Here is a 27,895-nt window from a genome sequence, read left to right as displayed (position 1 = left end):
ACTTTATCAATAGTGTTTCTAAATTATTTTTCAGTAAATGTCTCTACAACAAAGGAGGATTTTCTGTTTTTCCACTCTATCTTTTATGAATTGTTTTTACCATAGGGAAATATTTTTGTAAGTAGTATTCTACTGTACCTTGTCCTTTTTAGTAGACATTTTCTTTGAAGACCTGAAAAAAGAAAAAAGCAATTCATTTAAGCCTAATACTAAATACTGAAAATACAAGAAATACGTAAATCTATTATTTTTATATAAAATCTTTGCATTGATAATTAATTTTCAATAAAAGGGATTAAACAAACAATGGAAACAGTAACATTAAAGGACAAAGAAAGCATATCAATTATATTATTGACAAAGTATTCAATTTAAATCAAGGGGACAAGCAAAGGAAAAGGAAAAACATAACATTACTTGTATTATTTGATAGGAAAAAATACACTAGGATTTTCTTGTTGTTGTCTGTTTCAATAAAAACTGGCTTTTATGGCAATAAAACCTATTTGGAAAGTATTACTTAAGTCCTTATATGAAAGAAAACCTTTTCTAATAACCATGATATTAGCTTATTTGAGGACTTACAATGCAACCGCTATGCATTATTATCAGCACTTTACATGTCTTAAAGACATTTTAATCCTCACAACAATCCTGGGAGGTAGGTAATACATTAGGTACTTTACCCAGGAAGAAAATGAGGCACAGAAAGGCTACGTCATTTGTCGAAGCCCCTATGTCTGCCCAGAATTCCAACCCAAGCAATCTGGCTTCAATACTTGCATTTCACAATATGCTAAGAAAGTAATATTTATTTTTAAGTATTTTTAACGAATGTAGTAAATGAATCTCTATTATTATTGTATGTCTAAGGTATAATTATAAATAATTTCTGGGGCATATGTCCAGAAGGAACCCTACTTCAAAATGACACCTGCACCCCAATGTTCACAGCAGCACGATTTACAATAGCCAAGACATGGAAACAGCCTAAATGTCCATCAACAGGTGACTGGATAAAGAAGACGTGGTATATTTATACAATGGAATAATACTATTCAGCCATAAAACCCGATAACATAACGCCATTTGTAGCAACATAGATGCTCCTGGAGAATGTCATTCTAAGTGAAGTAAGCCAGAAAGAGAAAGAAAAATACCGTATGAGATCACTCATACGTGGAATCTAAAACAAAAACAAAACATAAATACAAAACAGAAACAGACTTATAGACACAGAATACAAACTTGTGGTTGCCAAGGGGGTGGAGGGTGGGAAGGGACAGACTGGGATTTCAAAATGTAGAATAGATAAACAAGATTATACTGTAGAGCACAGTGAAATATATATAAGATCTTATGGTAGCTCACAGCAAAAAAAAATGTGACAATGAATATACGCATGTTCATGTATAACTGAAAAACTGTGCTCTACACTGGAATTTGACACAACATTGCAAAACGACTATGACTCAATAAAAAAAGTCAAAATAATAATAATAATAATTTCTGAATCTTAACACCTATTTTTTAAAAATAAAAAGACTTTAGACCTAGGCAATACTGGAAATCTACTTTTAATAAAGATTTGCTTTCGCTAAAGACATTAATCAGTGGGCACTCATTATCCATTCAGCTGTTTGTTCATGCATTTGACAGGTCCTTATGGAGCATGATGGCTTTTTTAATTTAGAACTTAGTAATCCAAAAGTAATCATCTGTGATAGATTGTTAATACTTTGTTATTCTATTGTATATAAAGAAAATCTTCCCCTTCTTCCTGGAATCTAAACAAATATTAAGTTAATATAACCTGATATTTTACAATAGCATACAAAACCATAGCCACTCATGGTGATACTGTCAAGGACACTATAAAATCTAGAATCATCAAGGAATGATTAAACCCTATTCAGTATGGCCTAAGTGTTTGTATAGTCATTATGAGGATACAACTTGTAAAAATCTATGGACAATGGTGTAACTTTAAAGTCATTATCTGCATATTCAATTGTGTAAGAATATTACGCTTCAGAACTAACGAACAAGCCCTTATAACAAAACCATACATGAATAGTTTACTACAGTATCTTAAAGATAACATACTACAATCAATACACTTTCTAGTATCAGAAATGCAAACAAAGTTAAATTGAAAAACACGTCTTCTATGGAATCGCATCCAACAGCATAGAGACATGCTACAATCTACTGTCTCATCATTAAAAAAAGAAAGGGAACCCCCACGAGCCCCACGTTCCCCTTCAGTTATCACCCAGTCCTCTCCTGCCTTCCCAGGGAATGTCCTCTGAGGGGCTCTTCACACCGACTCACTACAGCCCGGCTTCCTTGGGGACATATTCCGGAAACTACTTCCGGTCAAAGGCACTTATCCTCATCTTAGCCTTTCGGCAGTGTTCCTCCGACACAGTTGAGAATTCTCTTGCCTTGGCCTTTGCACTATATGCTGCTGTTCTTATTTCCAGAGAAGGTAATCACTGCTAATACATCTTCACCTAGAAATAAAGGATTTGTAGATTTTACCTGCCACAACCTTGATCTCCTTCACTTAAACTGCTATTCTCATTCATGTGTAGGAGACCACCAGCCAGTGAGGCAGTCTTCTCAAATACATGTGACGTCACAGATGCTTTTGATGTCTGTTTTCCACTTTCATTCTTCTTTACTTCCTTCATACGCAAGCCAGGACAGCTACTTTAAAACAATCCATAAAAAAGCCAATTTTTAAAAAATAGCTCTACTGATAAATTAAAAAAACCCAATTTTTGTAAAACTCCAACTCTTACCCATCTTCAATCATTTATTAATTCACAAAATGGTTAACAAGTGCCAACCATATGCAACGAAACACAAATTCTTGCTTCAAAGACAGATATACAATTATGATACAATGTGATATGCAGGAGCTGACATATGAAAGTAAAGTGAGCATAAGGAAGGTTTTACAGAAGAGGGAAATAAACAGGAGGTCATCAGCAAAAGAGACAGGAGGAAATTATTCTACTTAAGAGATTAGAATGTGAGTGCAAAGATTAGGCACAAGGCATTTAGGTGTGTCCTGGGAACCTGGAAGGAAGAGGACAAAATACATGGAAGCAAGTAGAGAGATGAGCCTGGGAAGAAATTCTGAACAATATCTAGGAAAATAGTAATTACCTACTGCTGAATACTGATCTAGGCTTACCTATCAGGATCTCCTTTCTGCAGAGCAGGAAACTGCTGGTCAGCAGTTTTTCCCCTCCTCCTCTGCCGAGTTAATCCTTCATGATAACTGCCACCACACATGGTTTCTGATCCTTTCAGTTCACTTTTCTTCCTGTTCTCTTCTACTTCAACCTTTAGTGAAAGTTTGATACACAGGGTAATTCTTACTTTATTCATTAGAAACACTTTGTTTTCATTCATTTTATCATTTGGCTCAGACTTTGCCCTGATTTCAATTGATTAAAATATTTTTGTGCTTATTTTAATTTTTATCATTTCAAGTCATTGAAGTGTTTGTAAATTCTGCTTCTTTCTGTTTGAGGAAAAGAAACAATTTCTAAAATTTCAAAAAGGACTTTCTGAATGTTGTGCTCTTACGTCCACTCTTCCCCATGTGAACGGCAGAGACAGAGAAATAGAAAGACAAAGGCATAACATTTCTCCTCTTCTGTCTTTACTACCTAGATTTTGCATTAAACAGCCAGATTGAGAAGATGTCACACCTTGGTGCTTCAGGAACAGAAAGGAAACATTCTTCTTTCTGTGCTAAAGCTATCCTTCCCCCACTACTTTTTATAATTCTTCTTTCATTTGGATCCTGGGGTATCAAGAAAGTGGTGTTTAATAAAATATATAAACCCAAGTTTACCGAAAGGAGCAGAGTGAAACTGATGAATTGCCAGTTAGTGTGGAATTCTGCAAAAGGAATAATGCTTCCCAATTTCACATTTAATAACCATGACCATTTTATAGCTAGACGACATAGGATTAATGAGTGATCTACTTTAGCCCCACTGTTTACTGATAATGGGAACACAACCAAGAAAGGTTAAGTGATTTGTCCAAATTCCCTAAAGCAGTATTCCCCAGCATTTTACGGTGTCAAAAGAGACGATACAATTCTCTAACACTGACTCTAATAAGCTACCAAATAAATTCATCAAATTGATCAGATAAGTTAAAAGTGTGACTTTGGCAAAGTTGGAGGCAGGGCTCATCTCCTTTTTCTATTAAAGGAGAACACCTTCAGAGTTCTATCTTTAACATTCTTTGCACCTCACACAAAAGAACACACACATTTTAAAAATCTATTACTAGAACTAAAAAAAAGCATTCAGTGCATCTCAAAACTCAAGTTTTCTCTTTTGGAGATAAATACTGAATTTTTTTTGCTGAGGGTTCATACTACCTATATGATAAAATCATACATGTCAAAACTTACTACATTTTATTAAATAATATAATGTAAGTGACTCAACAGAAAAACCCGAAAGTGGTGATTCAAGAATATGTGGGAGCACATGTATTTGTTCTTAAGACTATCTCAAAGTGGCCATGATGGAATTCTAGGTGTCCAGTGATCAGTAAGACAGATAAGCCCACACTCACTAACGCACAATACACGGATCAGTTTAGTGAGAGCTTGTGCTTATATCCCTTCTCTCAGTCACTGCTTCCTTCCAATTCTATGGAAGTGCAACTTACATTGAAGCCAACAGATTAAAACAAAAAAAACAAAACAAAACAAAAAAACCCTTGAGCTTATTATATTTCCTAAGCCATTTCACTTGCATTTATTCCGGCTCAGAAGGTCACGTGGCACACAGCTGAATTACTTTCCCACTTCATACGAAAGACTGGCACAGAGACTTAGTTAGGTTGGTTAAAGAACAAAACCCAGGAAAATACTTCCCTGAGTTCCTGTTATTTAGATGGCAGAAATAGTCTGTTTCTACAAGATTACTTATTGAGATGACCCCGTTTTATACATAGGCTATTTTCATAAGTGGAAAATCAGATCAAATATGGATCAGAAAGGAGGAGATGATAAAGAGAAAAAACAGAGTAGCAGCAAAGGAACCTCTACCTCCTTCTGAAGCTGAATTTTCTTTTTCCAAAGCCAGGAATTCTACTTGTAACATGCCTACCTCATTCTTAAACCTTTGCATACCTTGCTGTAACCCTTTTAGATATACTTTGGATGTTCTGTTACCATTTGATGGAGAAGAACTCACATTTCCTAATTCAGGGTCTGTGTTTTTAGCGTTATCAGCACCGCAGTTATCTGCAAGCGATGGTTTCTGGAGCTGGTCTTGTATCGGTCTGGTTTTCTTACAAGTAATTGAAACAGCAGACATAACATGACTTTTTATTTGAATCATGTGTTTCTTTCTCACTGGAGCGGGCAAGCCACAAACCAAAAAGGCTTTTTGGATCACTTACCTGAGGTGCATGTCCAGTGTCTGATTTCCAGTGAGTATTTTGGTTCCTTTTTGGTTTTCTTTTTGTAGCAAATTCTTGGTCTTCTTTCACTTTAAATGGAACCCGGTTCCTTACTTCATTTTCTCTGTCATTACAAAAACGCTCCTCAGTTTTGTTAAAAACGTCTTCAGTGTCTGGCTTACCATTTTCAGCCAACTTATTTTCATTTAAATCAAGTTTTGAAGATGACTGGCAACCATACTTTCTTGACTCAGACTTGGAATGAGATGGAAGAACATTTTCAAGACTGGGCTCTTTGTGTTCAGAGACTGCCTGGAATCCTACAGAGACAGAGGCTCCAGGTGCATCTACTTTCTCAAAATCAAATAGATTATCTGTGACGTTGGAAGGTAGTTCCTTTAAGTCACCATGTAGTTCAGAGTTGTCATGTAGTGGCACTTCCTTATGACGGAAAGTAATTTTGCCTTTTTCATGGATTTTACCAATTTTCTGCTTTAACTTCTTAGTGATAAGTTGTGACTTATTTTTCCAGTCGAATTTGCCTTGTTTCACCCACATGTCCTCATGCTTCTCCACATTAGAATGTTTTGAAGACACAGGTATGTCCTTTCTGTCATGTTCCTTATTCATTTCTGCTTCTCTAGGCATTTTCTGCAGATGCACAAGTGAAAGATTAATCTGCTTGATTTGATCTTCAGATTTCTCTTCTTTCACAGTATATGCTTGTAAAACACATTTATCCTTAAGTAGTCAGGTACGGATAAAGAAAACTTAGAAAATAATTACAATTTAACAAACTTCTTAATGTATGTTTGGCTACTCACAGACTAAGAAGTGAAACATAACTTGCCTTAGCCTTGAAATAGGAGAAAAACAGGAACTCAGAAATCTAACTTTGTCACTGTTTGAACTAAACAATTCACACATGTTAAATCTACTAAGCATTAGAGATTACATTTTTAACGTTACAAAGATTTCCTCACTAAAAAATATTTCACCTCTCATACCTTAAATAGTGAGCCCGTCCAGTGCATGTAAAGATTTTTTTTAAAGGACTAGTAACTGGAGAATAAGCAAACTGTAAATTATTAGGTGCCAAAATCAATTAACATCAATCAGAAAGAGGAACAAATTCCTGAATTTTCATGCAAATGATATACTATGACAGTGATCTATCTCAATATGTATTCTCTGCATCCACTGCGTTATATTATACTCTAACATTCATTAGTGAGAGTGAATAAAAGAATTTTTAGTAATATTTACTGATTTCCTACCCTGAAATGAAGTAAATTAGAAAGTTTTTGTTTCTTCCCTAACAGCAAAGGTCCAATCCTGGAAGGTTTGATTCTCTTACTCAGCAGTTGGGTTGACTCTATGACCCCTATTCTCTCCCTGATTGTAGATTCTGAGATCGATTACATACACATCACAAGAAAGAAGAAATCTTTCATCTTCGCATTAATGACTTGCAATTTGAAACTGCAAATTTTGGACCACTGGGAATGACTGTTCCTTACATGAAACTAACTCGGTGGCCATCACTGCTATATGATTTACAATTTCAACTGCTTATATCACATGATTTAATATTTGACATCACCTTGTTTATCATGTGAGGAAGTTATAAAAATGGAAGAAATAAACAATATTCAGGAAGGTTTTTTGCCTCAATTCCAAGGATAAAGTTTCACAATAAATTATTATAGATCCTAACAATACTTTAAGATTTGTAATCAGATAAAATGCCATTAAAAACTAAATATTAAATAATTATTTATTGACTCTAAAAGTCTAGTCTGAAAGGCAATTTCTTTTGAACTGTGTTATTAAAGCACAGAAAACAGTATTAAACAAGAAATTTAAATTTACATTTTTACATACCTGTGAGCGGTTATTTTCACTTCCATCAAGTCTTTCTTGCTCTTCCTCAGATGCCCTTTGTAAGTCTAGGTCTGCTGAAAAATGAATATGCTTAGTTAAAATTCACTACTTAGAACAGCCAGATAAAAGGCATCATCTTTATAAAAACAGAAAAAACATTTCATCAATTGACAGTTTAAATTAAGCTTAATCTTTAGCTGGATATTTACTTCTTTAAGAAATACTTCTAATTATCTAAAACTTCAACAAACTATTTGGGAAATACTAGATGTTACCAGATTAAAGGCATACAAACATCTCAAAGTTTCACTCACAAATTGATTCACCAGACATGAACAAAACAAAGAGAAATAAAGCAAAATTTAAAACTACAGTAGAAATATACAAAGTCACGATAGACTCTATTCTCTACCTCCTAACAGTACCTTTTTAACAACATACGAAGCTTCAAGAGCAATGTTATTCATGGTTTCCAAAATTACTGTTACTTTTTATGCTTTTATCTTTCCTTAATCGGAAATGTTTCCCTCTATTGTTCTGACAGACTCCTTTTCCTCTTTGAAGACTCAGCCTGCTCTGTGAAGTCCTCCTGGATTGCAGCTGTCTTTCCACAGAGACACAGGGATCTCTTTCCTTCGAGCTACCTTGGTACTTCACAGATTTTTCTAGTGTGTCTTCACCAGCTGAACTGCAAACTATTTCTTTACATGTCTATCCTCTTTGCTCCCATGCTGTAGAGGACAAACTCTTAAAAGTATCTGTGTATAAACAGTACTTATTAGAAAAACTTTGAGTTTAGAGCTTGTGGTCACTACTATAGGAGATAACTGAGAATCTTTTGTAAATACAACATCAATTCTGCAGCTAAGAAAAGATAAAACTATAGGAGCAGAAAAAAATATTGTATGACTTATTACTACAGCTCTGATTATATCACTGATTAAAGCACTAAATTAATTGGTATATAAAGGAGAACACATATTAGGTGTGGTTAATCAACAGACTGGGTATCCTAGAAGAATTAGAATTGATATTCCACATGTTATTTTCAAGTGATAAAGCACTCCTTAAAAACCAATATCCTTTTCGACCCATCAATCCAGTAAAAATAATAAAACAAGCTGATATACTGTGTGGACACAGTTAAGAAGGAGGTCCTGTGTAGCAAATTCCCAATGACTGCCATTGCCGCTGGGAAAGCCACTTCTAAAATACAAGAAGGCAGAGAATATACTAGAAATACTTTGATATTTAGTTGCAGAGGTGCTTTTTCAGTTACACTGAATATAGCTATAACATATTTATAAATTCACAGCTAGATAAAAATAAAGCTAAGAAACCATACTTTGAGAAGGGAATCTTTGGATGTCCACCTAGGTTTCCCAACTGGTCACAAAGCTCTAGATATCCTCCTCCTACCCACTGTCAGGAGTGTGCTAAATACTATTCTGAATGAACTTACTTTCACCTAATTCTCTTTGCTATTTAATATGTTGCTTTGGTCAGAGGATGAATGTAAATGTCATGCCAAAAGGTATTGTCTGGTCGTAGGTTGCATAAAAGGAGTAAACACAAAGGAGATCCTGCCACAAAATGATTTCTGCAAAGTCAGAGTATGGTGAAGCCACACACAGGTAGACTATGGCTAGTTCTCTATGCTGCTTTATTACCTTCTTTGCTGCTCCTGTTCTCTGGCAGCTGTGACTCACACAGGCCATGGAGCGCTGCATTTTCTGACAGAGACACGGCTCCAATATTCTTCCGGCCTTTATCTACCGGGGCCGTCTGCCCCAGTTTTGTGGGTGCTGACTGGTTTGTGGTCACTGATTGTGATACCAACGGACATTTATCAACTTTCAAATGCTCGGCTCTTTGACCAGCCTCATTTTGGAGGCTCAAACTAGTAGAAACCCAGTCTGAAGAACCTGAAAACAAAGTTTCCACTTATTAGAATGTGAATAACAATACAAACTTGACTAACTTTTATGAATTCTCTTCCCAGAGCAGCAGCCCCACATCCGCAGTCCCACGCCCTCCTCTCCCCCAAACACACTGCTCCTTCCCAGCTGGTTGTACTTTACATGTCATTGCTGTTCATATAGGGAACCACTGTCTCTCTTTTTTCTATACCAATAATAACATCTGCCTTATTTATGTCATCTTTCAATTAAATTTGAAGAAATAAAAGGAATTAGGAATAAGAAGACTGTACTTCTTTTCAGAGTTAAATTTGTATTGCAAAATTTACCTGATTTGAATGTTTGAAAGTTCTTCATTTCTCCTGTTTTCTTAGGAACAGAATCTTTCACTCCACCTGCAGGCTGAATGGTTTTTGAAACAAACCGATTAATAATGTACATTTGATAGAATCTGTAGTAATCATTCAAGGGGGGACGGTCTACCTCAGTGGTAGAGTGCCTGCTTAGTAGTGCATGAGGTCCTAAGCTAAATTCCCAGTACCATCATTAAAAAAAAAAATCAAGATTAAAGTATAAAAGTTCTTACCTTCAAGTGAGGATATTTTTCAGTAGAATCTAAAAGCCAAAAGGGACACAGAATCAATTATACGTAAATATGAAAGCCAACTACCCATTCACGCAGAGTTAGTACTGAGCGCAATCTTCGTGCTTGCTTTGGAAATGAACACGTTAGGTTTCGGTGTTTTGTTTTTCAGGGGAAGTTAGGACAGCAACAAGACAGAAATATGAACCCATTATAGATAATAAAGAACAGGAATATAGGTTTAACAAAACATGCAGTTAAGATTTCAAAAGTACGATTATGTTTCAAGTGACTTATTTATAAAATAGAACGTGTACATATACCAGTGTGAACATGCTGCCTGAGGAGGAGAAAAGCAATCTCTAATCAGAGAAACAAATCACGGCTCCAAGAAGACAAATGTGAAAGCTGACCGTAAAATGCAACAGCACATCTTTAATGCGACTGACACCATTACACTACAAGTACTTATCATGCTCTTCAATTCGTCCTGTAATTTAGGAAGTCCACAGTTGCGATGGCAGTTCATTTGAATGTGCAATTCACTTCTCATCAGAGAAAGTGCTATGAACTGATCGGCTTGGATACACACTTGTAGAATAATAGTTCATAAAAATATTTTTCCCATACCCACATGGGCTATTGGTATGCCTACATTTCTTGGATCCTCTAGCCGTCAAAGTTTCCTGATCCACTCACGCAAGAAAAAATGTATACTGAGTTTTCAATATTGAAATCTGGTGATCAAAAACAACTTTAATTGCCACAGAATTATTAGATATTAAAAGTCTTTTATATTTCAAAACCTGTGCAGTATTCACTGAAAATAACAACTTCAGCATTTATCGAATGAACCCTATTAATTTCTTTTCTTTCCAAAATTAGTTTGGTTTGGTAAATCAGGCTAATGTTTACAAGGATTTTTGTGAAACAACTATCTTATCAAAAAATTAGGTATCCTTAAACAAACAAACAAAAAGCACAGTCAATGCTTCATATTCAAGTTAATCTCATTTGAATAACAAATACCAATACAACATTTATCTTTGAAGCCTGATAGGAGGACAGGCTGTGGTTTACCCCAATTCTAGGCCCTCTCCTGATTCCAGTATTCTCTGGAGTGGCAATGATCTAACCTGGCTTCAGTGCAAATACACTGACGCCATCGAAAAGGAGTTCTCTCACGTTTCCTCCTCAATTCCAAAATCACCTCCCTGCTGCCTTTTTTCCCTCCTTCCTTTCACTTTCCTCTTCTAAGGTACCTCTACATCTGTGGTCTTAATTCTTCCCCTTTTCTATTCTTCTGACAGATGATCCCCACCATTTCTTTTTCCTCTCTGCTTAGCAGCAGTAGCTTACATCTCTAATTTCTACTTCAACTCCTCGCCTCCCTCTGGCTATGAACGTGCTCAGAAAGAAAAACAAAATCATGCTTTTCCTTGTTGCTGTTGTCTTTAACTCCCCAGTGGCTCTTCTTCCAGATTCCCCTAAACACAAGCCTACCCTCTGAGCGTGATCTGAAGACCAGCAACAAGGGCATCACCTGAGAGCTTGTTAGAAACGCAGACCCACTGCTCGGAATGTGCACTTTTCACTGGGTCCCCAGGTGACTAAAATTTGAGAAACTCCGGTCTATACCGAGTCTGCTTCTATAGCACTCGGACTTAACTGATCCCTCTGAAACAGCCGCACGCGTCTCACTGTAACACTTCCCCAAAAGCTGCATCAGGATTTGCAGACTTTTCAGTGGCCTCTTGACCAGGTTCCAGCTCCCCTGACCTCCCCGGAACGCACCCTGCTCTCCACCTCTTTCCCACTCTTCTCTTGGCCTATGAGACACCATCCTATAAGGCAGCAACACGCTGTGTGACACGAAGGTCCAGACATTGACAGCTGACCACACATGCCTGTGCTCACCGGCAGCCACACCCAGCTCTGCGTGATCACGTACCGCAGTCCTCACTGCCTTCCTAACGGTCAGGGGGACGGGGGAGTGGAACACTCTGCTGTGCCTCCCGGACAAGGTTTGGTGCTGGAAGAAGCTCACTTCATACCCGCCTCATTTCAAACACTCTTCTCTTCCTTCTTCTAAAGAACTATTCTACATTACCACCTCCTGCCAGGGACCCCCCTCCTTTTCCTTCATTTACTCCCCTCCTCTCTACCTCCCTCATTCTCCGCTCCCTCCTTCCCTCCTCCTGGTTTCCTGACTGTCCTCAGGTCACAGAGCATCTTGAAAGAAAACTAACAACTGAGCTCCTTAAACAGCATTCTAGTTTAATCTGTTGCTGACACCTAGTAAGATATACAATTTACTTCCTCTTCTTCTCTTTCTTCTCACTGTATGTTCAACAGGTGATTTTCTTTGGCTGAGAGAATAGATCCAAATCCATGTTTTAAATCAACATTCTGTAAAATGACTTTTTTCTTAATAAAATACAGTACTTACTTTCTATTTGTCCATTCAATGTATTTTTTTCTCCTAGACCTGCAGCTCCAGATAAATGATCAACACGGTTCGGTAGCTGAATCGCAGAGATATTCTGTTAAAATTAATATTAATAATGAGTTGCATAAAGATTTCCTTATCCCTTTCTAAGGAAATACCTGTGTTTCCTACCTTATTATTATTTTTTTAATTTCCTACTTTAAAAGCGATTAGACTTAAAAACAAAATAAGCATATCCTGGAAACCCAAACATTTAAATAGAAAATTTCATAGACACTCTTTAGATCAAGTCTATCTTTTACCTTCAGTTGGCTTTTGACTCTGTAAACTGAGCATGGAAAGCTAGAGCAAATATTTTCACAGACAAAATACTGACTTACATGCAGACTTCAACAAAGATTTAACTTCAAAGCACCTAATTCCATTTTGCATTCCTCGACAGAAGAAGAGGACGTTTAAAAAAATACGTATTTTTATATGTATAACTTAATTGCTTTCCAGTAACTTGAAACTAACAGTATAAACTGACTACACTTCAATAACAAATAAAATTAAAATACATATTTAAATATATTCTTTAGTAAGTGTGCTATAAATTTAAAATGTTTCTTAGAACAGATATTGTTTTTAGCATTATAATAACATACACGGCATGAAAAGAAGCCTTGGAATCTGTCATGTTGAGTATTAACAGAACACTGTGGAAACTGCTACATTTCAGTTAACAAAGGCTTAGCAGAATCGATTATTTGATAAAACTTATTGATAGGGAAAATAGTTGAATAAAGTACCAAAGTAGAAAGAAAAACATTTGTTTAAATTAACAGCAGAAAAATTTGAAATGTAGCTGTGCAGCTCTTCAAAAAAGTACCATAAGCTTTACTTTACTTAGGGAAGAATAAGAACACCGTTTAGTGACCACCCGCATGTGCCAGGCCCTTATGATGCACATTCTCTTTTCTACACGCAACAATAATAAAAGTGATTCTAAGGACGGTTACCCACTTGCTGCTTCCTGGTCACTCCAAGATGCTGGAGTACCGTGATGAGCAGATGTGACCCGCTGTTATCTCTGTCCGGAACATCCCTCCCGGGACCTTCGTGGGACTGGCTCCTTCCTGTCCATCACCTGGCAGCTTTGGTCACACTCAGCTCTTTTCTGACTACCTAAATTCCACCCTTACTCCACCCTCGTCCTAACTACAAACTCCCCCACTCTTGTCCAACCTAACGCTCTCCACGTTCCTTATATGAAGGACTTACTGTCCCTGGTAAAGGGTTCCTGTTTACTTGTTCTTCTGTTCCTGCCACTACAGCCTAACCCCTCAACTGCTACATTCAGTGTCTAACTGCCTGCTGCATAGCTGGTGTTCAGGAACAGGAATTTATTTAAGGTCAAAACATCTAAAATCCCCAGAGGGCTTGAAGTACCAAAGCACTATATACCTATCGGAGATGTCTGATAATAGTCCACCAACACTCAACATACCCCAAATGAGAAATCCCCATGCCCGCTCTAACTTTCCCATTTTATTGTCCTTCAGATTTTAAAAAAGTGTCCTCAGCATTTCACTAGGTCACTAGTGGCCACTGTGATCATTCTCTCTTACATTTCTAGAGCACCCTTTACAGTTGACAGTGTGTTTTCACATTTGTTACCACATTTTTGTTCATGACACATAACCTGAGAGGTAGGTATCAGTACCATGTTTTTGAACGAGGTCACTGACATTCAAATAAGTCAGACAAGCTTTTCCAAGATCCCACAGTGGGTCAGAACCAGGATGCTACGTCTGCTGGCTTCAGATATAGTGCTGGGCCACTAGGCAGGAGCTGCCGAGATCCAAGAGTTCAGGCTCTCCCTACTTCTTTCCACAGCTATCACCTTGGAATAGGTCATCACTACACTGCACTTACCTTCCTTCGAGTTCGGTCGCCATAAAGTTACTCACTGCACGCTATTTTCCCTACCCAAAATGGGCTGTCCTCATTAAAACATCACTAAACCAAACTGCTGGTATTTTAACCCCACATATTTATTACTATTCCCCATGCTTTTGCTTCTCCTGAAATGTTCATTGCAGATCTACTTGACAATGCAAATATAATAGTACTTTCAAGTCACAGGCACCGTCTTTTCAAGGACAAAGTGGTTAAACAAACAAAAGCACCGTTTTTTTGTGGGTTTTTTTTTTTTTTTAGTACAACCTGTTTCTCTCTGAATCTAAGAGTTTTACACATTCATTTATACCAAAGAAACAAACATCTGGTCACAGGCTGACCAAGAATTATTTTCTTTAGTTTTTAGAAAAGGTAACTTCAGAACCCAAACCGATTCCCTGTGACTTCTAAGCCTTGGCTTTTGCACTACATACACCAGTTTCACTAGGTGAGTCTGGAAAATTAACAGAAGTGCACTCTGCAGTGGTATGACATGTAGCACGGCATGACTTTACTAAGTGTGGGTTAAAATGAGGAAAAAATTTTGCTGGGAAAATGCAAAAGTGAGAAAGTGAAGTCAAAACATCCCTCCATTTATGTTTTAACATCACGCAATGCTTATATTTGAAAATAATACTAATAGAAGGCAGCACCTCAGAATCCAAGGGTGATTCGACATCTTCCTTTTCTTCTAATCCTAATGCTGAAGTTGCATCTACAAAATGCAGTCACAGATACATTAATGAGAACACATACCACTGGGAAGTTTAAATAGATACATAAGTCTATCTCGATTCATGAATATGTCAATAAAGTGGCAGAAAAGAATTTCAGAGGGTTGAAGCATTTTCTGGAAGAAAACTTGGTCGTAGTTGGGATATTTATGAAAGAAGATGGCAAAAGAAAAACACTTAAGAAGAAATGGATATCATATTTGGATCCACGCACTTTAGATCTTTTACACTAGCTTTTTTTTTTTAATGGCGGTACTGGGAATTGAACCCAGGACCTCGTGCATGCTAGGCACGTGCTCTCCCACTGAGCTGTACCCTCCCCGCTCCAACCACATTGGCTTTTAAGCAGAGAAGAAAATCCATAGGTGCTCACTGACTTACCACCTCTGTCACTTTCGTGTGCTCCATCAACAGAAATCAATTTGCTATGACCTGCTTGCTCCTTTAGGACACTGTTAATAGTCCGAGCGCCATTCTCTTTTCCCCCAGTTTTCGGCTTTGTTGCTTCTTCCTATAAAAACAAAACAAAATGTAACAAAAACCCAACTTCAGAAAACATCATATTCCTACACTTGGCCATTCAATCAATCAGTCAGGAAGACAACATATATTGACTGTATCCGTCAGATCATAGGCATTATCCTGGGACAAGCTGGCAACATACATAAAAGACAGATTCTGCTCTATATTCTAGGGGAGATAGAGACACATGAAAATGAATCAACACAGACAAGTATCATTCAACAGCTCTACACCTGAAGTGAACAGATACAGTAAGGGCACAAAGGAGAGAAGAGACTTGCTGCATGTCAATAGCTCAGGGAATGCTGGGAAGACAAGACCGTGTCTTAAAAGACAGACCGAGTGCAGAGAGCAGATGTGAAGGGGGTTCTAAAAAGGGCAGCCTGAGCCAAAGGTCGAGGTGTGAAACAGCATGATAAGTCACATGGAAAACTACAACACAGTTACTGGGGATGGAATGGAGAGACAAAATTTGCTAGATTAAATATAAGACATCACTTCATCAATTTAAATGTGAGGATTTCTACAAAAAGAAGTAACTTCAAGTTAAAACGAATTTCCATAGGGAACTACATTCAGTACCTCACAAACAACTACAATGGAAAAGAAAAAAAAAGAATTAGACACATACATACATATGTATAACCAAGTCACTTTACTGCACACCTGTAGCTCATACAATACTGTACATCAACTACATTTGAGTTAAAAAACACACTTCTATAACCAAAAAGAAAAAAAGTGAGGATCAAATTTTCTTTCCGTTGTTCATAAAATCAGCTATATGTTCTTCAGTAGCGTCTGAGCACTTTTTTCCATGAGCTGACTTTTCCCTCTCCTAATTTCAATTTGAGATAATTTCTATCATAATTTGTACTATAGAGTTCCTGCTCTCACTTAACCCCACTATTTCTGCTGTGTTTGTATAATAATCTCTCTCATTTTGACACTCATTCATCTTGTCCTTATTAGATGAATCCTTCCCCTTTGTACCCCTGCCCATCTTCATATTCATCCAGCTGTTCTTTCCAGTTGCTTTCTTATGCTTTCTTTTCTTCATGGCATATTTGAGAACTGTTTATTGCCACCAACCTTTACAAATCTCAGTCCTGCATGTGTACCTCTCTTGTTATCACACTGTTTTCTATTGTGATCTTGAGGACTTCCATTCCTCTGTAGGATCCTTTCCATCCCCATGAGAATCAGGGGGACGGTAAGTGAAAAAGCACAGGAAGGAAAAGTTAAAAACAAAACGACTTACCTCTGTAACACCAAGGACTGCTGAAGACGTGAGAGGTTCCGGTGCTGGGAAGGCAGGATGAGAAAAGCCTGAAACTTCACTTGATGGTTGGGAAAAGGTTCTAACCGCATCTTCATTTTCATTATTAGAATTATTGTCCTCAAAGAAGGTGCTAGTTCCTGGTTTCAAAACACCATCTTTTGCCTCTGCTGTAGTGACAACAAGGTATGGTAGATGAAATTACCTATAATTTCTCATCAGTGAAAACACAAAAAGACACTCTTCAAATAACTTACTGTTTATCACGGGTTCTCCCCAGGCCTGAATTGGCTTTGCGAATCTTGGATGCCGGACTTTCTAGAGAAGAAAATAACAGCTTTAAGAACAACAAATATGAAATTGAATAAAGTAATTATAACATTCCCCATTCCTAGATGATCTAACACAAAAAGCGCTGGCTCTGGAGTCATTCAGATAGGGATTCAAGTCCTGGGTCTGTCCTTTACCAACCTACATCTTCTCATGGGGTGAGGATTATGAGAGATGACCTCAGGGGTCCCAAAATGTTACTTTCTTTACCCCTCACTGATTATTATACAAACACTATGGTATCCATTAAATGACTTTTTTGACCAAAATGATCTAGAACAAAAACTTATCCCTGATAGTTTAGAGTCCTATAGAAAAAACTAACATTAAGAAATTTAAAGCAATTGTTATATTTTGAAATGTGCTTGCATGACTTATATATGTGTGAATGATCTCTCATGGGGGAAATATGAGAGTTTACTTTTTAGCAGTATCTTATTTGGATGATTTAGAACAGCAAACAGCATAAGCTACTTTTCTTCCATTCGCCAAAAAGCTAAAGACAAATGATTGTTCAAATTCAGCTACTTCTAAGAAAGAGGAATAAAAACAAAAGTAATTCTGAGGGGCAATGACTCATGAGTGAAAGCCACACACATAGTAAACAGAAAGCTGTCACTAAATATGTTCACAGAGGCAGAGTGAGATGGACTGAAAGAACAGACACTGAAGAAGTGTTTTCTGCAAACAAATACTAGGTTTGGGGCAAACCATTAAAAAAAAAAGTGGGGAGGAGGAAGAAAAAAAATGAGACATGACTAGTCAAGTACAAACTGAAGGCAAAAAAAAAGGAAAAAGTAAGTATAACAAGGCATGTGGAGATATACATATATTTCAGCATTTATATATAATAGATCAGGGATGTATCAGTATTGTTAGCGATATACGGTGAATGAAAGCCTCTGTTTTACCTTTTTATTATATATAGAAAAATATGTAAATTATATATGCAAGTATATATATTCTTCTTCAGCAAACTTTATAAAAATATCAAAATATATGATATATAAAACATATATATAAAACAAAGGCCTTTGTTCATAGTATATCCCCAATAATACTGACTTGTATTACTCTACAACTGTTTATTTATAAATACTACTATAAGTAAGCGTTAAATCTCGTCACTGTAAGTCACTCAATTGAACATGGTCATCTCTCACTACCTGAACGCTGCCAATTATTACTAGAGAGAGAGAAAAATAGATTTTACAAAGTTCCTAACTCATCAGCTTTCCACCTAGACAAAGAACTGGTAATCAGGATTCTAAGGATAATATATAGCTTGAAAAGATATATTTAATGGAACATGAGAGGGGGCTAAAAGAAGGTTAAAAAGTTTTCATCTCAAATTCTAAGCTCACAGTTGATGGATACTGAAAAACAGACTGTAACCTTTTCCTATTTATCATATACTTCTTATCTATTTCCTCGGCATTTATGACATATTTCCTCTCATAACAACTGAAATTTTACAACCTAAAGAAAGGGAATAGAAATTTAAGTCATATTTTTAGAATTCAAATAATTTCACTATGACATAGTACGCATATTATATTACCTGTATCATCAGTTTTCATTATGATAGAGTGTGCATATTATATTACCTGCAGCATGATGCAGAATCCCATGTCTCTTCATGCATTCACACTCAAGGAAATACTAAAATGCTTCTTACATTTAAGACTTTATTCTAGGTGCTCCAGGAAATGCACAATTACGTTCCCTAATCTCTAGCAGTGTATACTGATGCAGGGGCTATAAGATGAATATGTAAATAACTATACTACAAAATGTCTGAAAATTGAAATTTTAGAATGGGACACGAGGACTGGACATACTTCTTAAAACTGTAATACAAAAGAATTCTGACATAGGTTTCATCATATGGTTGTTATTAGGAGTCTACTTTTAAAGCTGGCTGTTATTTTAGGGAAAACATGTATTCTTCACTTAGATGCAGAGTTTTGAATATAGTCGTAATGGGATAATTTAGAAAACACAGAGGAACTTCTTTATAATATGGATTTTGAGAAACAGAATTTTAATTTCTAAATTTCTAGAATTTCAAGTATTATTTTAGTCTTAATGCAGAAACAGAGATAGAAATAAAGTAAAAACAAACAAACAAACAAACAAACAAAAAACTCCTCACAACTCTCTGATACCAAAATAAAAAGTGTCCAAGGGGGAAAAAAAAAGATACATGCTATGTAGTTTTGGAACTGAAAGGCCACAGGAAGAGGCCATGATTATCACAGTAAGTAGCTGTGTGCACTGAAGATGCCCCTGAGGCACAAGCATTATACAAGTGCCGTCAGTGTGGTTTAAAAGTCAAAGAATCCTTATCCTTGGCCAAGCTTCACACTTCCTCTGTTGTGGGAAACCTTCTCACAGTACAATTCTCCTGTCGCAATCTATTTTCTAGTCCATTTTTCTGCAGCCTCATCTTCAGTATTTACCAAAATAAAAAAAAAAGAAAGAAAAAAAGAAAGAAAACCTGCCATATTTTTATAAAATGGTTTACTCTGACCAACTTTCTCATACAAACATAAAACAATGACAGGCAGAACACTGCTAAACTTTAAGAATAAATACTACACAACACTAAATTCAGAGCAGAAAAATTAATTTCACAAGAGAACACTTTACCTTGGGAGCAAGATCTAAGTCATCATCTGATGGAGGCCGTGAATCATCAATATCATGTTTGGGTGAAATACTTTGGAGCAAAAATACACATCAAAAATGAGTGAGTTCATTTCTTTAAACAAACAAGTCACAAAAGTCTATGCTGAGGGATAAGAAAGCAGATTTGGGAGCCAGGCTGCCTGATGGTTAAGTCACAGGTCAACTACTTGTTAACCTTGGAATCATGGGTCAACTAGTCAACCTCCCTAAACTACAGTTGCCTAATGAACTAGAAGTAAGCTATAACAGCACAGCTACTCTGCAAAGCTGTTGTGGTGACTGTATAAGGTAACAAATGCCAAGTACATAACACGGTGTCTAACCCAGAGTAGGACACTCAACAAGCCTTGTTTCTTTTCTCTGTGTTCCCTCAGTCAACATGTAATTTTTAAAAATCCATAAAATCCTACCGGCTTACAGAGATGTCTTCAAACCTCGGTGCAACCTTAATCACTAACACCTCTATTAAAGAAGAAAGTAAAATAGAGTTTATATGAGCAATAGAAAAATACAGAATATTCAAAGTATAAGACCACTGTTTTGTTAAAAAGCATTCCTTTGGGAGCACACCTGGAGACTACACACTTGAGTGAATACTGAGTATACTCCTGGTAGGTAATTAATGCATAAAACCCACTTCCCCTCCTTTATATTTATCAAAAAAAAGGGTGTTTATCCAAATTTGATATTTTAAAGTGAACTGCTGTTTACAAGGACCAAAATCCCAACCAAACTTTACGAGACTCACAAAAGAATGATAATCATTAGTAGAATCAGTATCATAAACTGACAATGTCAAGCTTACATAACGTGGTATTTCTGGATGATACCCATGGGACAAACCCACCCTGCCATTTGGCTTTGTCTACCTCGTGTTATCTGGGCACGGTCATCCCTATTCGCTCACATACGGTCTAGGGCTGCTTTCACACTGCAATGGCAGACATGAGTGGACGTGACAGACATCACATGGCCTAAACTATTGACTCTCTGGCCCTTTATAGAAAAAGCTTGTGCATCCCTGCTTTATGTCATAAGAGGAAACCCTAAGACTCAAATCGAATCTTCTTACTCTTCTGCTCAACATTCTTCAGTGAATCCATGCAGCTGCCATTGCTGGTTCCCAACTCGACAACCTTTTCTTCTTCGTTGTCCTTGCTGGACAATTGCAACTTTTCTTGGATATTTTCTGCCCCAGTATGCGAAGAAGGTAAACTCTCCTTAGCTGCAAAAAGAGAAATGATTGTTTTACGGTCATCACAGTAACTGCATTTCCTTTCCCAGTGGCTGCTTTAGGAATCAGCATGTGATGTAGCCCAGCCCATAAGATGCTAGGGGAAGTCTACTGGAAGCGTCTCTGTTTTCTTCCTACTTAACAGAAAACATGCAGAGAGAAGCAGCCCTCCTCGCCTGCGGATATTGTCAGGTGAGAAGATGATGCTTGGAGCTGCTGCTAATCAGCAGATCAGGAAAGGCGACATCGAACACCAGCAGCCTCACAGCTGAAGGAGGGACAGCATCTGGGATCCTGATGACATCACCGAACCTTCTAAAGAATCCTGACTCCTGTTGCTGTAGCCACGGTTACTTAGGTCTCCTATTATTATTTGCACCTAAAACCATTCTGACAAATTTCCCAAGGTCTACAGCAGACCTACTTTCTATAGTACTAGAAAGGCTTTCAGAAGCATGCCTGAGCTAGGTAGTCACCTCGTTCCCAACCATTCCTACAGCATCCTTTCTGCACCGACAAAACAAAACTCATAGATCCTGCAAAGTTCACTGGCACATCTTAGCCTTTGCACCGCTGTCCTTTCTGCCAAATGTAATCTTCAAAGATGTTCCGCCCACCAAACACTGCTCTTCTGCCTCCTTCCCTGGCAAACTTCTACTCGCTCTGCGTGGCTTACCTGACATCCTACCCACTTTCAAAAAACTTCTTTCCTCACCGTGGACTTAAAAGTATTTGGTACATATTAAATACCAATGAAAAATACATAAAGACAGTTACAAAGTCCTAGTGGGCTCTGGGACCAGTAAGCACAGAATAAAGTAAAGCCAATCATAAAAATGAGGATGACAGTAGCAAGCTCCTGGAGGCCAGGAACTGTGCTTTTGACCTGTTTGCATTCTGTAACGTCACAGTGGTGCTTACTACCTAAAAGACACTTGATAGTCATCTGTTAAGTGGATGAATTAACAGATAAGAATGTTTTCTTTGAAAATCCTGTTTAAAAAATATACAGACATTAACCAGGGACAACTCTATTGTGTTATGAGCACCTTGAAGACCAAAACTCTATCTTTTCCATCTTTGTATTTCCTACAACATAAGTTCTTTGCTTGATCAAGGTGTACTAAGTTAAAGGTGCCCTCATACAGTTCAGACTGAACAGCAGGCTAGGGGTCACATCTAGGCAACACAGTCATCATCTTTTTTTTTTTTTTTATGTGAAGCACTTCTGTGCTTTTTTTTACAATTTGTTGAGTCCTGAGTTGTGCTGAGTATTTATGATGACAATCCTTTAACTAATGGCAATAGAAAATCTTGTTCTAACAAAATATGGTTTCATGACAAGTATCCCCAAAAAAGAAGAAAACATCTGACTCTCATGAACGCAACATATCTCATTCTGTTTGCACTTCTGAGGAATGAAATTGGTGAGAGAGAGCCCTTGTTGGTGTAATGATGTGAAATGTAACCAGTGCTCCTCAACAAGGCACTGCTTTCCTGACTTCTGCCCTATCACTAGGTACCTTTAAAAAACAATCTCTTACTAGTATGCTGCACACTGGCCCAGCTGTGCAGTTCTAATAGTTGGCCATTTGTTTACAGCACCAGGAAGGTATCGCTGAGCTCCCAGTTTTAAAGACAATCACTTTTTAGTGAGACTAATCACTATGTAATAACTAGCATTCATTTACCCGATGTAATCCATTTGCTGTAAAAATTAAAGAGCCAGTTCTGTAACAAGGCCAACTTGTTATAATGTTACAGGAAATGTACAACAAAGTTAAAAACCTATTTTTCTTATTTGCACAAAGATATAGTATGGGATTTCAGGGGCCATGATTAAATAAATGAACTTCTTTTCACACAATATTGTCTCAGATTTTAAATTACCTACAATTAACTTCTTAAATAATTCTGAATGCTAGACCATTAAGAAAAAATTAACTAAAAAAATAAAAACATACACAAAATTTACACACTGGCTTTTTTCACTGCTCTTTCATTATCAAAATTTCCTCAATCTTACTTTCTTTATCTATGGTAGGCCCAACAAGAGTAACTTATTACCAGAACTCTGTCCTAGGTCGCTATTTTGAGGGGGAGTATTTGATATCTTTCCATCTCTGTAGTCGACAATCAGTTGGTAGAGGCTATGTATAAAAAAATGTGATAAATAAATATTACTACTTGAATACTAATATGAAAAACAATTACCAAATGTATTAAATTCTTAGGTTATTTCAGACAATATCACAGGTAATATCAAAACTTCAATTGTCCATATATTTCAAATTTGTGCAATCTACACTTCTAAATTTAGGATGTAGAATTAAAAAAGAAAAAAAAAAGGAGGTGAAGTAGTCATGAACTGAGGGCACTACAGCCCAGTAAGTGAACTAGAGCGAGCCTGACATACGGAAAGTATCTCGAAGTCAGAAGTCCCAGCTCTATAACCAACAGCTATTTGTTCCTGGACAAGGTGCTTCTCTTCAGCTCAAAGTCTTCCTTTATAAAACTGGGATCTTACTGTCAGGCAGTTAGTTATTAATACTCATAAGAGTATTATGAAGATTTAATGAGATAATGTATCCCCCAGATGCTCAGAGAAATAGTGGAAGAATGGAATAATTTGTTCTTCAACTTTAATGCTGGAACTATTTGAGAATCCCAAAGAAAACCCAATCTGTGTTTTTTTCATAGGTGTAACATTTAAATGTGGCAGTTTTCAGAAAATGTTACAAATTACGGTGATTAGCTGTTCTTCGTGGTTTATACTTCAGGGCACCTCAGCTACTATATAACTTGTAGTTAAACTTATTTATAAATATATGACCTCATACAAGCATATGTATGAGAACTAAACAAGCTGTCACTCTGAAGTTTACGTGTCCATCGCCACGAAGACCGCAGAAACTGGATCAGCACAGGCATCCCGGGAGCAGAGGTCAATCGTGACCCGACTGCAGGACCAGTTTCTTTTTCCTTGTCTTCTTTGAAAATTTTATTAAAGGTCTTTAGAGAGCAACATCCAGACCCCAGACCCAGCTGCCGAGGAGATCCTGTTAAAACCAGTTTTAGTACCAACGCTGCAGCAACAGAATCAAGGGAAACAAGAGAATGATTAGAATGCCCTCGCCCTGCCCCAATGCCTTGTGGGAGAGGATTGTCACTGTGGCCTCAGGGAATTCCTTAGGTTCTTGGAAAATTCAAGAGAGATTATAGGAGAAAGTCTCCAAAGGAAAATACAGGATTTTCTGCTCTACCAAACATTTCAAGACCCAAACAACTAGTTACAAAAATCAGATATGTGACATTATTTGTACCCCATGCATTGGGGTTACACTGGAATGAAATGGAGAACAGCAGGACCCTAAGGATAAACGTCTTACAAACCCCGAGATAAAGAACCCTGTGCCCACTGCTCCATCTCACTAGTCTGGCCTTTTGCTGGTTTCCAGCTGATGATGTGGAGGGTCTCACTGCCATCCCCAAAGTGCCTGCTCCCAACTACAAATTCTCACCTGTCACATAACAAGTCACAGTTAGGTCATTTCCAACCTCAGTTTAGAGATAACTGGCACTTTAATGTAAACACTTACTGTTTGAAACCATTAGAACAAGCATATTGTTCAGCAGAGTGTCCGTGTACATCTAGCAAATCGGCATTAACACCTTTCTGAAGAAGCAGCTTGACTATGTCCGGTGAGTCATGACGTACAGCAAGCATCAGTGCTGATCTAAAATAAAAGAGACAACTTCACTCTTAGGAACTTAGTTAGCTTAACTTAAACAGTTAATTTGATCTATTTTACCAAGTTAACATCCAGCCCACCCCTGGAGAACTGACCATGTACATGCTCGAGTGCTCATCTCTGCAAATTACCTCCAAGGCCAAAACGGAGGGACAAAAAAGAAGCCTCCTGTCTTACTTGGGTAGCACATAGTACAAGTTGCTAATTTAAAGTCCTCTGAAGGACAAGAAAGGATGCTGAGGTCACTTATCTGAAGTAGCTGAAGATTTAAATAAAGGATTCCCCATTTCTTCCCTAGTCTGAAATGTAATACTTTAAAATCAGCTAGAGGTCAGGTAAGGAGAAGCTCTTTGCAGGCTGAAAACAGTAATATGAAGAAAAATGGCAATAAAAATAGTCACGGCTGCAGTTAATCACGCTGAGAAGCATGTGCCCGGCACTAACCTGAACAGCCTACGTACGGTCTTTCTTAGGCACAATCACCCTTGAAGGATGGACTACGACCCTCCTTTACATGTCAGGAAACATATTGGTTGGTAGTAAGTCATGTCCCCCAGGTAACACACCTGACCAGCAGGAGAGCTGGGAATTCAACCTCATCTGACTCTAAAGCCCAGCTCTTTCCTCTTTATCATCCACCAATGACTTGTCTTCTTTAAAGGGAATGTTTATTCTATAATGAAAGCTATTTTTCTTCCTTCTACCATTATCAATTAAAAATAAAAACATCAAAATGTACTAGAAATGAAAAAGGGTACAAACTGATGAGCCCACAGTATCTGGTAATAGTTACTCTCTTAGTGATACTCAGTGATAACCTAATAACATCAGTATCCCTCAAAGAAAGTAATTTAAAGCAGAGTCATCCAAAAGACAAAACAAACTCCTCTTTGTTTAATATGCATCTTTTAAGAAAAAAATATATACCAAGAAGAGGTTAAAACAAATTATAAAAGAATGAAGAAATTCAACACTGTCTCATAAGGTAAATTAAAATTAGAGTCCATACTAATAAAACTAAAATGAAATCCCTGAACTCTTGTAAGATTGTATGACCAAAACAAGCAGGTTGCAAATGACATCAGTCACTATCATAAAGGAAGATGAATCCTGCTGCATACTGCTTTTTGTGACACCAGGCAGAATAATTGCTTTTCTACCTAACTGATGATGTGTTGATTCTAAGTTAATCCTCTTCTTATTAGGTTAATCTTTCTGATTGGCTGTTACTACTCTAGAACATTAAGATTAAAAAAACAGAGAGAGAGAGAGAGAGAGAGAGAACAAACTATTGTACCTTTGCAGCTTGTCGACTGCATGTACATTTGCCCCGTTCTCTATCAAAAATTTGACCATTTCTTCTTTGTTCTTCCTGACGACGAGTAAGAATGGTGTCAAGTTATACTGTAAAATAGTAAAAACAGTTGACAATGTACAAAATTACATATAAATTTCAAAACTGAATTTAAAAACTTAAGTCTCTGAACTTAAACATACACTATAAAGTAAATAAAAAGTAGCCCCTTCCTCCTCACCCCTCTGTGCTCCTTCTCTTTAAAAGGTTCCTTCTTGACCTCTTCCAAAGTTTCCCTGTGAAGTCATTCTCTGAAACTCACTTCAGACACTTGCTGGTTCCAAGAATCTTCGCTTCTATTGCAGCGTGTGTCAGGCATTCTCTAGTTACCTACTACTACTCCTGACACTCTAAACACTGCTCCAGAGAGAACCATTTAGCTACTGAATCAACTACACTTCTAACAAGCCACGCTGAGGAGAAAGATACCATACTGTCTGCAACATGCATAACCTATCCAATTACAACTATGACTAATCTCATAAGGCTTTCAGACATTCCAGTGGGAATATGATTATTTGCATGTAAAAAAAAGTTTTTCTTAAACCAACTTATAAATTCTAATTTGAAAAATTCCATCCCACTCTTAAGGGATTATTATAAAATACAAAGTAGACTATAAATTAATATAGACTGTCTTTAAAATCTTGAAATATTTATCAAAATATACAACAGGAATTGGGAATTCAAATGCTTACAGAGGCAACATAGGTGGCCCGAGTAAGTGAAGGTCACAAGTGAGGACAGCAAACTGGAGAACACACGCCCCACCGAGAAGGGGCCACCTCTGCGAAGCAGACCACATAGGCCTGGGCTCAAGGGGGACCAGATTTGATTCTTTAGAAGTTCTGAAGTGTAGATTTCTGCACAAGTCTCCTAAATTTTAAATGTTGACTCAATATGTGGAGACAGACAACATATCCAGGCATGTTTAGTCTATAGGCCACTTGTGTTTTTATGTTTGCTGTGTTTCCAAACAGTTGCGTATAAATCAAGTATTTGCATGTAAAACCTTGACCTTCTTTAGAATCATATGTCTTATGCACAAAAACACTGGGCCCCAACATGTAATAAAAATTGTGATTAAGACTCATAATACCCACTTCAAGAATTTTTCCAATGCCTACTAAAACTACAATCTATCTGTATCGAATTCTCCCTGATTGTTAATCAAATGGATAATTAGGATTAAAGATTAAGAGGTATAAATAATCAGGCATAAAATAAGGTACAAGGATGTATTGCACAACATGGGGAACAGAGCCAATAGTTTATAATAACCATAAGTGGAGCATAACCCTTAAAAATCTGTGAAACACTCAACTGTGTACCTGTAACATGTAATATAGTACATCGACTATACCTCAATTAAAAAAATAGATTGTAAAATAAATACATTTTAAAAAGGCTCATAATACCTGCTTCAAGAATTTTTCCAATGCCTACTAAAACTACAATCTACCTGTATCTAATTCTCCCCAATTGTTAATCAAATGGATAATTAGTTCATGAGATGGCCGAAACTAAATTATTAGAACAACTCCAATTTGTTACTAATGTCATGGGTCTTGATGTTTAAAACTGCCATCTTGCATGGTATACTTATATATAATGCAATACAACTCAGCCATAAAAAAGAATGGAATAATGCCATTTGCAGCAACATGGAAGGACCCAGAGATTATCATACAGAGTGAGGTAAGCCAGAAAGTGAGAGAAATCCCATAGGATATCACTTAATATGTGGATTCTAAAATATGATACAAATGAACTTA

The 27,895-nt window shown here is 37.1% G+C and overlaps 1 protein-coding gene across 1 annotated transcript in view; it reads right to left on the bottom strand.

Moving 5' to 3' along the window:
• LOC107035108 (coiled-coil domain-containing protein 144A-like) overlaps positions 1-27,895 on the bottom strand; it is a 55,369-nt gene that overhangs the window by 24,043 nt on the left and 3,431 nt on the right. Inside the window, exons 4-22 of the mRNA XM_072942143.1 lie at positions 26,064-26,170; positions 24,613-24,751; positions 23,082-23,196; positions 20,853-21,005; positions 20,191-20,242; positions 19,742-19,811; positions 17,017-17,077; positions 16,742-16,929; positions 15,340-15,469; positions 14,878-14,939; positions 12,284-12,377; positions 9,838-9,866; positions 9,581-9,653; positions 9,003-9,257; positions 7,333-7,406; positions 5,449-6,099; positions 3,206-3,357; positions 2,545-2,715; positions 139-172 (exon numbers count right to left, since the gene is read on the bottom strand). Of these exons, the coding sequence (XP_072798244.1) occupies positions 139-172; positions 2,545-2,715; positions 3,206-3,357; positions 5,449-6,099; positions 7,333-7,406; positions 9,003-9,257; positions 9,581-9,653; positions 9,838-9,866; positions 12,284-12,377; positions 14,878-14,939; positions 15,340-15,469; positions 16,742-16,929; positions 17,017-17,077; positions 19,742-19,811; positions 20,191-20,242; positions 20,853-21,005; positions 23,082-23,196; positions 24,613-24,751; positions 26,064-26,170 (2,610 nt within the window). The remainder of the gene's footprint in view (positions 1-138; positions 173-2,544; positions 2,716-3,205; positions 3,358-5,448; positions 6,100-7,332; positions 7,407-9,002; positions 9,258-9,580; positions 9,654-9,837; positions 9,867-12,283; positions 12,378-14,877; positions 14,940-15,339; positions 15,470-16,741; positions 16,930-17,016; positions 17,078-19,741; positions 19,812-20,190; positions 20,243-20,852; positions 21,006-23,081; positions 23,197-24,612; positions 24,752-26,063; positions 26,171-27,895) is intronic.

Source organism: Vicugna pacos, chromosome 18, assembly GCF_048564905.1.
Source record: "Vicugna pacos chromosome 18, VicPac4, whole genome shotgun sequence".
NCBI lineage: Eukaryota > Metazoa > Chordata > Mammalia > Artiodactyla > Camelidae > Vicugna > Vicugna pacos.
Note: the sequence above shows the minus strand (reverse complement) of the source record. Positions and strands in the feature narration are given on the sequence as shown.